The sequence below is a fragment of the Quercus suber genome, unplaced genomic scaffold (genome assembly GCF_002906115.3).
Source record: "Quercus suber isolate HL8 unplaced genomic scaffold, Cork oak 2.0 scaffold_69, whole genome shotgun sequence".
In the NCBI taxonomy this organism is placed as follows: domain Eukaryota; kingdom Viridiplantae; phylum Streptophyta; class Magnoliopsida; order Fagales; family Fagaceae; genus Quercus; species Quercus suber.
The window spans coordinates 223583-237392 of NW_027069534.1; the positions used below are offsets into that span (position 1 = coordinate 223583).

A 13810-nucleotide genomic window follows, 5' to 3' on the forward strand; every position below is an offset into this window, starting at 1 on the left:
AGATATGAGTAATTGATTCTAGTGGAAGCAAAATCGAGAGGCCAAAGTGTTGAACCAGAGAAACCAAACATAAAACCCACCACCAAAACTAGATCCGAAACCACCAAATCATAGATCTGAAGACCAAACCCAAATCTCAGATCCGAAACCCATCAGCAAAACCTAACGATCTAAAACCTCCAAACCCAGACCTCCATCGATCAATGACCTCCACCAAGCTCTCAAGGTCCCTCCCTTCTCTCACCACATCCCCACATGGTAGACCAAGACGTCTCACACTGAAAAATCTTGAGACCGAACCGATCAGATTCGACTCCACCACCAAGCTTTGCTGTCACTGGCCCTGCGTGCGCGTGTCATCGGCCATACTACCACAACAACTGATCACAGCATCTCTCTAACCTAGATCAAGTAATCTCAACCTCTTTCTATACCCAGATCAAACCCATCGCACCTGACCTCACAAACCTCACCACCAACAGCTTCGTCATTTCAGTAATGGATTTAAAGAGAGAGCTCACATTCAGTCACCCTGTAGAGAGAGAGCTTAGAGATTTCAATTGTTATTTTGGGTAAATTTGGGTTTGTAATGAGAATGAGAGATTCTAATTGGGGTTTGTAATGAGAATGAGAGATTCTAATTGTTAAGGACTTTGGGTTTGTTGAAGGTGTTTTGAATCTTTGAAGGTAGGAGGGACTAACGGGTTAGAAGTTTCTGGTTCTTCATGTTCTTCCCCCACCCCCCCCCCCCCAAAAAAAAGAAAAAAAAAAGAGAGAGAAGAAACAAAATTAATTTAATTCTTTTCTTTTCTTTTCTTTTTAAAAAATAAGAAGGTTAGAAATTTTTTTATTATTTTATTTGATGTCTTTTTTTATATATAAATTACTGTGAAATAAAAGGGCGGGAAGCCCATGTGGCATGGGTGATAAGTGCCAGGTGGATTTTTAATAATATTTTAATTCTTCTGTTAGCCACGTCAGTTTTTTCGTTAGTTGGGTAACGTAAAGACTTAAATGTCACATGTTAATTAGTTTGAGACTAAAGTTAGTAAAATAAAAATATAGGGACCAATATAGAAAAAAGCCAAAATGTAGGGACTAAAAGTGTATTTATGCCAACTTTTTATTAGGTAAACACAGATAACCAAAAGAAACATAGTTGGCATTACAAAAGCAAATGAACCAACTTAGCTAGAGCCTATGCGGACTTATGAAATGCGNTTGTTGCCATATTTGTGACGAAAAAATTCGTCACTAAAACATATTTTCTGTTTTTATTATTTTCATGACGTTGATATTAACCTGTAACCTATCATTACATTATTCAAACTTCACATTTGATTAGCACATTTGTTTCAACAACACATTTATAAAAAATCGATCCATACATTCCACAAGTTAAAATTAAAACAAGTATCAAATTCAAACTCTTTCCATACAATAATTGTTTGCAACACATACAATAACTTAAAATGTTTTATAACAATACAAGAAATGTAGCATAATATAATTAGAACCCCTAAAGCCAAAAGATGTCCTCATATGTTTTCAAATAATGCCAAAAGTAATCCTCTAAAGCCACCAATAAGAAATCTGCACAATATAAAAACAATACTTCGTTAAAATCGTAAAGTAAAAATATTAACTATGTTATAAGAAACATTTCTAACAATGCATTAAGAGTAAACACACCAATAAATTAAAATCACAACTCCTAATGTATAAGTTGCAGAAAGCAAATAAAGTACTAACCAAAAAGTGTTTTAACTTGAAGTTGAACCACCCCAAAATCATCACCAAGGGTACCATTTTTAGCAGCACCTGCATGTTTCTTTGAAGCAGGCTCCTGAGACGAGAAGTTGACATCTTAATCAAGCGTTGTTGTAGATGTGGCATGATAAGACAAAATAAAAATAAATATTGTCAAAGGAACTACTCACATCATCAAAATCATAACTGGACTCAACATCTGAAGAACCATCACTGGACTTCTCCACAGGAGGATTCTTCTTGTTGTTTTTTTTTGACCTGATAAGCACAAATTGCAAATTTAGTAACCAAGGGTGCCATCAATAAAACCCAGCCCAAAATAAATAAATAAATGATGTTCAATAATTAATACATGTTTACAAAAGTAGACACAAATCAACATTAGACAAACAAAACATAAATCCAAACATTGCATGAAATAAGCACAAAATTTGTTAATAATGTCATATCATACTGTAATCACTTCAGACCGTTCATGGAAATAAACAATTAACAATAACTGAAACATAAAATTTACATAGTTGACCTCTTCCTCAGACTCAGATGAAGAATCATCTGGTTTCCACTTTCTTCTTCTTTTGTGTCTTCACTTCAACCTTCTACTTCACAACAGCCTGCTCTACACCCTCATCCCCCTTCTGCATTTTTGCAACTTGCTTCTCTAGCTATTGTTCAACTTCCCTCTTGTCTTCAAGAAGATCAAAAACCCAGAATTTCAAAACCTCAGTAGAAGACACCACAAAAAACCAAGTGCAAAATAATAAAGACTCCCATGGACATAAGCATGTGGGTGTACAATTTCTACATAATCACTTTTTATTTCTTTAATTGTTTAAGAGTTAGTTAGTTAATAACTAGTCCAAGTTTTATTTGATTCAACTTTTAAATCAATTTGACGTATATAATAGGCTAGTTTACACGCCTTGTTTCAGTTGTTTGATGATCGAGCTGACTAATCATGTGGTTTTCTAGTCATCTTGTTTGTTTTCATGTTTATTTTGTATATTAAATCTCTCATATTCCTAAATGCACACTGTCCTTATTTTTTTGGATCTACTATCGGGTGTCTTACCTATTGTCATCTAACTTTTATTCATGTTTGACTACAATTACAAGATGAATGCTACTTTAGTAAAATAAAGACTGTTGGAAATTTAGACCCCTTAAACACACAGATTGCGTAGCCTAGATTAATTAGCCAAGTTGTTACTTAGTCAAATTATGCAATTCTAGGTTAAAGCAATCAAATAATCATATCAAGATATAAAGCAGCGGAATAATAAATAACACAAGATATGATCACCCAGGAAACCACTCGGTAAAAACCTGGGGAGGATTTGACCCACCGATCCTCAAGGCATAACAGAATTCACTATGAAAGAATTGAAGTTCTTACAGAAGGACTACAAGCTCCCCGCTCAACTTCCTAATGCTACCCACCAGTAAAACTTCCTGACACGACCACACGCAGGCTCCGAATCCACGGACTACTTCTTTCTTAAATTCTTCAATCAGCTACAAGCTCCCCGCTTGCTTTTTTTTTAAGTTCCAATGGTTGCAACTATAATGATCTTCAAGATGTTGAAATCATCTCTACCTTGAAAACCCTAAGTTTTGTGTAAAGGAAGTCTCCTCAAACATCTCACACGAGATTCACATAAAACAGCAATGTATGAGCAACAAAGCAATATGGACAACCTTCAAAAACGTGGCTAGGGTTTAGTTTATATACCTAGGGTAAAAACACAAAACCCTAAACGTTTAATGAAGTAGGGCTGAGTTGGAAAATCTGCAGAAAATTCAACCTGTGCGATTTTCGATCGATCGAGTCTATTCTTCGATCGATCGAGCCAGGCCGAAAGTCCCAAGTACTTCTGCAGCCACTCGATTCCAACTTTACAATATTAAACCAACTTTGAGCAATTCTAAACAAGACTAAATACACTGTTTTGATCATGGTTTGCCAACATTATAAATTAGAGTTCTAAATACAAAACTCCTAAGACCTTAGAACCTAACAAGGACAACTCATGCATAATGTATTTTAACATCTAAGTCTATAAGCTACTTAGATAAAGTTTTATCTCATTCATGAATGCACAAGTCTATATTAATACTTAAACACTCCCAATATTAGTTTAAGCCACCTTATAACACCATGCAAGCCACCCGCTCGCTCCAACACAAGAACCCACCACAAAACCAATTTCCAGCATCACAAGTATAAAGTTTTACAAATATTTAAATCAAATAAAATAATATTCATTACATCTAATCAAAAATAATCATTCACATTTGCAAGAAATAAAAAACACTCCCAATATGTATTTAAGCCACCTTATAACACCATGCAAGCCACCCGCTTGCTCCAACACAACAACCCACCACAAAATCAATTTCCAACATCACAAGTATAGAGTTTCACAAGTATTTAAATCAAATCAAATAATATTCATTACATCTAATCAAAAATACTCATTCACATTTGCAAGAAATAAAAAACACTCCCAATATGTATTTAAGCTACCTTATAACACCATGCAAGCCACCCGCTTGCTCCAACACAACAACCCACCACAAACCAACATCACAAGTATAGAATTTTATAAGTTTTTAACTATAATTTACTTACTTTGCTCAAGCTAAGTTTACAACTTTCTAAAAAAATTCAAAGTTAACTTGTGTTCTTCACCTTGTTCCTCACAATTTCTTCAGCCACAAAAGAGAGAGAGCTGGAGATAAAAGAAATATAACTTTTAGTTAGCTTTAGCCCACATACAAAAGAAAAAAAAAAAAAAAAAAAAAGACTCAAGAAAAAAAGTGTCCATGCTTCTTAGAAGCCAAATCCCCAACAGATGATGACTAGGTTGTTTCTCTAAGACTGCCAAAGATTAATAAGTAATGTTGGAGTTGTACAAATGTTAACCATCTCCATCCATGTTTTTAGACCCTACATGGTATCCCCCAGCACAATGTTCATATAGTTAGGAAACGTAGGAACTAAGATCTCAAAGCTATAACATTAATAACATAGTCATTGCATAGTAATTTTTGCATTGCCAATCTAATTTTTAAGGGATAAATTTCTTATTGGACTTCCAACTAAAAATCAACAAGTAAATAGATAGATGCAATGCCCAGTTCACATTTCTAGAACTTCCAAACCTTCTGCTTGTTTCCAACAAATCCATTGAATGCTTCACAAATCACACTTTCTGATTCACAAAATTAAATATCACCCAAAACCCATTAAAACCAAAGCTTTCAATAGCTCTCCACTGGTGGAGGTGGTTGCTTCCACCTCTCTCAGGTTTAGATGATAACAATACATTATAATAATAAAAAATGAATTACCACTTTTTCTTTTCTCATACTTTCTCAGCAACCAAACACAATATAATTTAACAAAAAAAAGGTGTCATCATCATGGTAATATTATCAAACAAAACAGAAACAAAAATGAAAAAGCAAAAATTACTTTAGCGTTGTTGGAAACTCAAGCGTTGCCGAAGCGTCACGAACTGAAGCGTTGGTGAGCTGAATCGGAGACCTGAAGCATCGTCAACGGCGAGCTAAAGCGTCGCCGTTGAGCTCAACGGCGACGGTGGAAGCTGAATCGGCGTCGATTGAGCGAATCGGCGTCGATTGAGCGAATCGGCGTCGGTTGAGCTCATCGGGAGTGGGTGAGTGTTTCTCTTTTTTTTTTTGTTTGGGTTTCTGAGTGTTTTTTGTTCTGCTGAGTGGGTGAGGCTAATTTTTGGGTTGGAGTATTTATAGTGATTTTAGCGACGAAAACATTTCGTCGCTAAAGACCACTTTTAGTGAAGAAACTGAAATTCGTCACTAGAAGTGGGAAATAGCGACGAAATATCAGTTTCGTCACTAAAAGTGGTCTTTAGCAACGAAATGTTTTTGTCGCTATTGCCCACGTCTTGTAGAGCCTATGCGGACTTATGAAATGCGGGTAAAAATGAAATTAATTATGTCTACTGCTATCAGGAAGTGGTTTTCCTTCAAGGAAGTGTTTGATCAAAGAAAATGCTCTCGCGGGCTGGTAGCTCGGCACTTCATGTCCTGCTTCTCTTACTGTCGCAAATGTTAGGTCTCCCTCATACACTTGTGTATAGCCACCAACCTGTGACAACAACAAAAAAAGTTGTCTTCACTATTCAATAAAGCATGTTAGAATATTTTGAGCTTTTTGAAGCGAAAACGTGTATTGAAATATTCAAGATAAACAGAACTATGCAATACCTGATCTTTAGTGAGGAACCAAGGATGCCATGTAGTCTTTATAGGAAGCTTCATTTTGTTTATAGAGTATTTTGTTGAAGTAATAGGAACCCTTCCATCAATATCACCACTGTATTTCATCCAATAAAGACTCATTTGAGATTTGTATATATACTTTGATTATCATATATATTGATCAGAATATATATATAAGGATGCCAAGATATGATCCACAAGTCTTAAATAAGAGGTAAAAATTCAGTGAAATAATCAGTAACTTCTTTGCCTCTAACATGTTAACGTGTGGTAAGCACTGAAACATCCTTAAAATTAAGGTTAACTCTTCAAAACTCCTTGTGATTTTGAAGTTAAGATGACTTGTATCTGGGATTTGATTTCCTCTATATATTGTAGTTTGTGGTCTGTGACCATTTTATAACGAATTAAACCCCAAGTAAGAGCAATTGAGACCTATTGGTTTCAATTTTTTTTTTTTTTAATCTGAAATAAAAATTCTACTCTAAGTTTATGTGTTTGAAGTTTCATCTGAAAACTTGAATCTTGATTTTTGTTCCCTCCTTTAGGTTGCTTTATTCTAGAATTTTTTCTCTAGAATAAAGAAACCTTATTCTATAATTTTTTTTCTTTAGAATAAAGAGACCTAAAGGAGGTAGATAAGTTTGCGCTCATTAAGCAAATGAAAGAGGTTGATTTTTTCCATTAAGGTGGTGTATTGATCTTAGCAAAGATGATCTATGTAATTATTTATAAACCAATTAGCAATAATAACAATTAATAATGCTAAATTCCAAATTATAATGATCTAACTTTGACCTGTTGTCGCTTCAGTTCTTTATTATTTTTTTTTCCCCAAACATTTAACATTAATTTGTTTTTCATTTAGTTATTTTGTCTAATTCCATCAAATATCATCGTTAGTTTTAATGATTTTTTCCGCTTTCCAATGCGACTTCATTTTGGTGGACATAAGGAATGACGAAATTGAAAATACAAGTCAAATGACATTAAAAAATTAAGATTATTGAATTGAAAACGTTTCTAAATTAATTAGAGAGAGTAACAACAACAACAACAACAACAAAAAATAAAGGTTAATTCCTAATTGTGTCAATATAGAACAAAGAAATATATGACAATAATACTTTTACCTGAAAATCCACACTCGAAGGCCATGGGCCATGAGCTCCTGCAAATGGGGAATGATGGTCGATTGACTATCAACCCATTTGTGTATGACATCGCTACATGGTTCCCAGTCATGTGTGAGTCTGGTAACATTGGCATGTAGGGCTTCTTGAACATCAGGCCTATTCATATAAGCATAAACATAGTACTCGCTGCATGGATCAAATCTAAATATCTGCACCACCAAATAACAGAACAATGTAAATTGGTACATTTTTTGGAGCAAAAATTCATAATATGATATGTTATAAATGAGATCTCTTTTAAATAATAAGTCCCCTTGGTTAAGCAATTTGGGAGCCTAAAAATGCATTTCTAAAACCTAAAACATTGTTTCACAACATTAAATCCTCGTAACCTTTTTATAAATGTTCATTCTAAACCTAAAACACCATTTCTCAAGCTCGCACCCAATTTTTTTAGACTAATGCAACATGAATGATGCATGAAAAAGAAAAAAGAGAAAATAAATTCTTAACAACCTCTAATTTCTAAAGCTAGAAAGCACAGTTTTTGCTTAAAAATTTAAGCACTTTTGGATCTTAATCAGAAGCATGTATGCAATGAAGGAAAAAAAAATGACATAAATTTTTTAAGAACTTGGATTCCTTAATTTAATAACCGCTATTATATTTTCCCTTCTTGTTTATTCTTTCTCACTTCAAACTCACTAGAAAACTTTATCAACATACAGATGTTTTCTTGGGCCGAGCTGTGAGATTGGAAGAGGAGCACAAGGGAGCATAAATGTTATAGATATTGATGTAGGAAATTTCCTCCAACGCTGCTTCACGGGCTGCAATGCAATCACGAGATGGAGTGGAGGCATTGGATGAGAAGTTGCAATATTTTTGTATTTGATACACATCTCGGTCTGAAACGATTGCATGGGTCTCAAGGTAGTCAAGCATTCCTTGCGTATCTGTTTCATCGTTGATCAATGCATTTCCAATCTGCATTATGAAAATGAAAACATTAAGATATTGGTTTTGTAATTCTATAATTACGATGGAAGGAAGATTTGAACCCTAAATACATGTTTCTATTAGAAACGTACATATTTCTATTAGAAACGTCAAAGATGTTAAACAATTAAGCTTCAAAATAATTCTAGGATAACCAATAAACTAATTTTAAAATTATAATACTTACTATATATAAGTAGTTTTAGAATTATGTGTCTTGCTCTAGAACTATTTCAAGCTTGAGCCTCTTGAACCGAGAACCCTACCTTTACCTTCATCTCCTCATTGCTTCACCATCATTACTTTTTTTTTAAATTTAATTTTTAATCTGCTTTTTCTTTTTCTTTTTTACAATTCAATAATTGAAAGGATTTGAACTATGGATACTTCTGTGTAAATTAAACACCAGCCATCCACACATTTTGACATTTAATCTGTATAATTAAATCATCTATAATTTTCATGGAGTCAAAGTGACTTAAATCTCTTATCTCTACATGTGTAATGAGAATATCCTTATTCCTATGATTAGTCAGTCAAGGATATCAACATTTTACTTCTAAAAAAAATATATCAATATTCTCTTATTTTATTATTAAAAATCTTATAATTTAACTAGTTGGTACCTTCTAGATATTTGGTGTTTCTAACGAAAATATCCTAGGTTCAAATCTCTTTTACCTTATTGTAACTATCGAATTATCTACAACTAAAAAAAAAAAAAACTCATTTTATCCATATGTGAATATATCCGATGTTCGCTGTATTTTACAAATAGGTTTAAAAAACAATTTTGGAGTTTAAACATCTCAATGATCTTGAACAATGAATATCAGATTTTAAATTGAAAAAAGAAACTCACAAACCAAACAAACTTATAAACTGTTTTTTGTTTATATAAACTTCTACCAAACAGTTTTCAAAAACTAATTGTACTCTAGGACGTCAATTCACCTTATAAATCATTTTAAAGTTTGTAAGTCATGTGATCACCAAAACGAAGTATGTTGTTAATTACAGTCTAATATACTAAGGATGTCTTCCTTCACCTTCTAAGTTTCGATCAGTAAATTCTTCATTTCGAAAAGCTTAAAGATATATAAACACTTTTAGTGTGACATCTAACTAATTGCTTCTCATAGACTATTATCTAAATTACAATGTATGTGTGTGTTTTGAGAGAGAAAGAGAGAGAGATATATATACAATGATTCCTTTGAGGTTGATAATGGTCTTGTTAGCTTTCTTATTATGGAAGAGAATGGTATGAGCAAGTTGAGGAACATAATGCCCGGCATAGCTTTCTCCAGCAACATAAAAATCACGATTCTTGTACTCAGGAAATCTTCTCAGCCAATTCAACAAAAACACATAATTATCTCCAGCAGTTCTTCTATCCCCATTCATACTATAATCCAATGTTGTGTTGGAATACGAAAATCCTACCCCGGCAGGAGATTCAAGGAACAAAACATTTGCGGCTTAAAAGAAAATTCAAATAATGAGAATAATGAGAATTACATTATATTGCTATACCATTATTAAATAATGGTATAGCTGTTTTTGGAAAATAATGAGAATTACATTATTAAATTTTGAAAAAAAAACAATAACTATAAAATAAATGTTATGAGATATATAGCTATACCATTATTCCATGAAAATTTGTTGTCATAAAGTGTTTTGCCATCACTGTGCACACGAAATGGTCCAAGCTCTTGCATTGCTCCATAAGCAAGAGATGAACAACCAGGACCTATGGAGAAATTAAGCAAGAATAATAATCATCAAATAGGACCATATTATACTAGGTGGCAGATACTTAAGATGTAGATAACATTTCTTCTCTGTTGACAAATATAATATCGAGTTATAGTAATTTATTTTTACACTTTTATTTTCACTTTAAATGGTATATATGCCAGTGCCTTTAACATCAAAATATAAATGCTAAAGTAATTAATAATACCTGTTAGGTTTTGAAAATTTAGAACAATTGGCAAACCAACAAACTTGTCTAAATATAAATTCTTAAGTCTATACGTATATTAGACAAAGCTTAAGTTGCTGCAAGTCGGAATATAAGAAAAATAGAAAATTGAAACATGTTAGGTTCAACTGATCGAGAAGAAGACTCAACCAATCAAGACATGGATCTGCAAAATTTAATTTCAACCCAACAACTCATTAAGCCCATTAAGTAATTAGGGTTTTAGATCTAATTCTCCTAGTATTTAAAGGAAACCCTAAGACACATTTTGTGATGACTTTAGAGGTACTCTTTTGAGATTGAAAAGGTATTGTGTACGTCTTCTCCTTTCAAAGTCACTACTGGAATTCCATCTACCCATTATTAGAACCAGTAGATCTAAAGTTGCAATAGCTAATGATTTAAAACTTACCCTAAGACACATTTTGTGATGACTTTAGAGGTACTCTTTTGAGATTGAAAAGGTATTGTGTACGTCTTCTCCTTTCAAAGTCACTACTGGAATTCCATCTACCCATTATTAGAACCAGTAGATCTAAAGTTGCAATAGCTAATGATTTAAAACTTGAGTGGATCTCAGAGTCACAAACATGGGTGTTTGTGTGTGACATATTTAAATAGAAATTTCATGGATTTAAATCTAGCATGTAGTCATGTGAGTAATTACTATAAGAGTTAGCTTTAGATTTCGGGAAAATCTATTGTAAAACTTTCATTCTATCATAGTGAATTTGCTGTATTGAGAATCAATTAGATTAAATCCTTCTCAAGTGTTTTACCTTGAAACTGTTGGTTTAATTGTTTTTTCTGGTCATCATATTCTTTCTTTTTTACTTTTCACACTAAGTAATATGATTGTATGTGTTTAACCTAATCTGAATAATATACTAAATACAACTTGGTTAAATAATTAATTAAAAATTGAGATAAGGAGTTAAACGAACAAACAATACCATAAAGGGCTTCTTCTTATTTTGAGTAGTGTTATATGTGTGTGTGTGTGTGTGTAGTTTTAAGTATTAGTTATAGGCTTCTTTAGGAAAAATTGACTATTTTCAAAGTAAAAGTTTGATGGGGGTAGAATGCTTTTTGTCAACCGCAGTCCAAGATTTTTTTTTCTTAGGGGTAAAAAAAAAAGATTAATCTTGATAAGAGATGAATTTTGTGTTCTAATGTTTTATCAAATTTTTAATAGTACTAGAAGATAATAAAAGATAAATTATAAGTTCATTGGTATATTGTTTCTTCATATAATGAACATACTAATTATGATTGCTAAGAAAAATTTGGAAATAATCTATGGTTTTTAAATACAATCCACTTGTACCCATAGATGATGTCACTTCATACTATAAGTTTTTTTTGGGTGGGGACAAGGGCCAAGATTCAAGTTTTTCACACACAATACATTATAATTAGTTAAAGTGAGATTTCATATCATATTAAAAAATAAAAATCTATAAATAATATATTATTGTTTTAAGTGAACTTTAATTATTATTAATTAGAATTTTTTTTCAATTAGTGTATGTTTTACTTGTCAAATTTCTTTATTTAACAACTGAACCCAACTTTGACAGGTCCTATTGTTTTATAATTTTATGAAGAAAATTTTTGTTGTGTTAACATTTGTTTTTTCTTCACTCAATCACTCTTGTCCCACACCCCTTGTCTATTTTTTTTATTTTCTTTTAGAATCATCTATTGTCTAATTGTCTTTTAAAGTTAGCATTCTCTAAATACTAATTGACCCACGACCTAATCCCCAGTTTTTTTTTTTCTTTTTAGAAAAACCTAATCCCCACTTAATAAATAACAAATAAAAGTCACTCCACTCACATATTGATCAAAAGTATAAATTAATTTAACTTTATTTAACAATTCAACTAACTTCGACAACTATTGGCTTTGTAATTTGTTAAGAAATTTTTGTTGTGTTAACATTTTTTTTGTCTTCACTCATTCACTCCCTTCCTATGCCCCTTGTCTAATTTTTTTATTATTTTTTTAGAACATCCCTTATCTAATTGTTTAATTGTTTTTAGTGTAATATTTACTAACTATATTGACTAACTGGCCTATGCCCCAATCCCACTTAACAAATAACAAATAAAAAATACATTCAAATTCGCCACTTCGCTGCAGATTCGATCAAAACTTTATTTGCAAGATTAGATTGTTAAAGGGATCATATTTAATTTTATTTTAGTTGGTTTTGAACTTTTAAAAATATAGATTTAGGGACCAAGACTTTCAAATTTTTTTTTTTTTTTTAGGGCGGCGTTAGCTTTACCTCTAGGGGTTCAACCCCCTAGACCAAAGCTAACGTGGCCCCTGTTTTTGGAGGAAGGGCAACAAATGGTTAAAAATAATATATATTCTTTCTTTTTTCTTTTTCTTTTTCTTATCGGTTATCCCTCCGGTCTATCTCTAAAACTTAAAAGGAAACAAATTAATAAAAAGAAAAGGCACTAAACACATAAACAAAGAACAAAACGAAAAAGAAAAAGAAAAAGTATTTATACATTTGTTTCCACTATTTGATAGTGACATTAACTGGAGACTGAGATAGGATCAAGTATAGTACTGCATACCTCCATTAAGCCAAAGAAGAAGAGGCAATGAATCCTTAGAATGTTGAGCTTCAACAAGATAATAATAAAGTGCACGACCAGCTGATTTATCCACCGTGACATAGCCACCATATTGAGAGAAATTCACTTGGGTTTGTCCAGGCAATCTCTCAATCCTATCTTTCTCCTTCAACCCCTCCTGAGGATGAACACTGCTAGTTTCATTGAAATTGTCGATTGCCTCAAAAAAACTCATGTCGAAGCCAGAACTTTTCTTCAATGTGGAATTGTGAAGATAGGCTCGAGTTTGTTGCATTTTTTCATGAGTTTGAGACACAAAGCATGAAAGAATGAGCAAGGATAGAAGAATCCAACAAAAAGGTTTACTTTCCATTGTGTTTGTTTCTCTCCACTTAGACACACACGAGACACAAATATAAGGAAGAGATGAAAGGAAAAAGATAATGGATATGGATCTTAATTAAGCTATAGTTGTTTATATAATGTAGTAGAAGAAAGATTATTCCAAAAGTGTATGTTTCAACTGTTAGGTTGAGTTAAAAACTGTCATTGTCATCCTAGATCGATGTTATAGTCATTAGTCAAAGATGCCTAGGAAATAAAAAACAAAAAACAAAAAGGTTAGTAGAATATGTTTTGTTATATATATACTACCAATAATGATATAATATACTAATACTAATATTATAAGTAATTGTGGGTAAGAATTTTCTACTACCATCCGAGCATTAGGGTTCAAATTAGATATAAACTAGTCACTAACCCGTATGACACAAGGAAAAACTATTAACTTTGAAAAGAAAAGAAAAAATCCAACAATGAGTAAATAGACATTTTACTAATTAGTATTTTTTTTTTTAAATAAAGAAATATTTAACTTCTATACTTTCCATAGTTTAAAAGTTGTCTAACATTGAACGTTATTGAGTTGCAAGTGCATAGTTACCAAAACCTATAAAATAATTTACAATTCTTAAATTAATAAAGCAAAACTCCCAATAGTTATATATACACATACACTCAAAACTAATATAAAGTGCAAATATATAAAT

General features: G+C 32.2%; 1 protein-coding gene across 2 annotated transcripts; it reads right to left on the minus strand.

Annotated features, from left to right (window-relative positions):
- Positions 1–1092: 1092 nt before the first annotated feature.
- Positions 1093–13232, minus strand: LOC112032424 (serine carboxypeptidase-like 40). 2 transcript variants are annotated; one of them, XM_065773089.1, is made up of 8 exons: positions 12759–13232; positions 9823–9930; positions 9381–9655; positions 7902–8162; positions 7173–7384; positions 6025–6133; positions 5712–5905; positions 1093–1198 (listed from the first exon to the last, which is right to left on the minus strand). In XM_065773089.1, exons 1-7 carry the CDS (start codon positions 13129–13131, stop codon positions 5747–5749), a joined length of 1497 nt encoding a protein of 498 aa, XP_065629161.1. In that variant the 5' UTR covers positions 13132–13232; the 3' UTR covers positions 1093–1198; positions 5712–5746. The 2 variants fall into 2 exon arrangements, with proteins under 2 accessions (XP_065629161.1, XP_065629162.1); XM_065773090.1 differs by having other exon boundaries at positions 9381–9616; positions 12759–13231.
- Between the last annotated feature and the right edge of the window lie 578 nt (positions 13233–13810).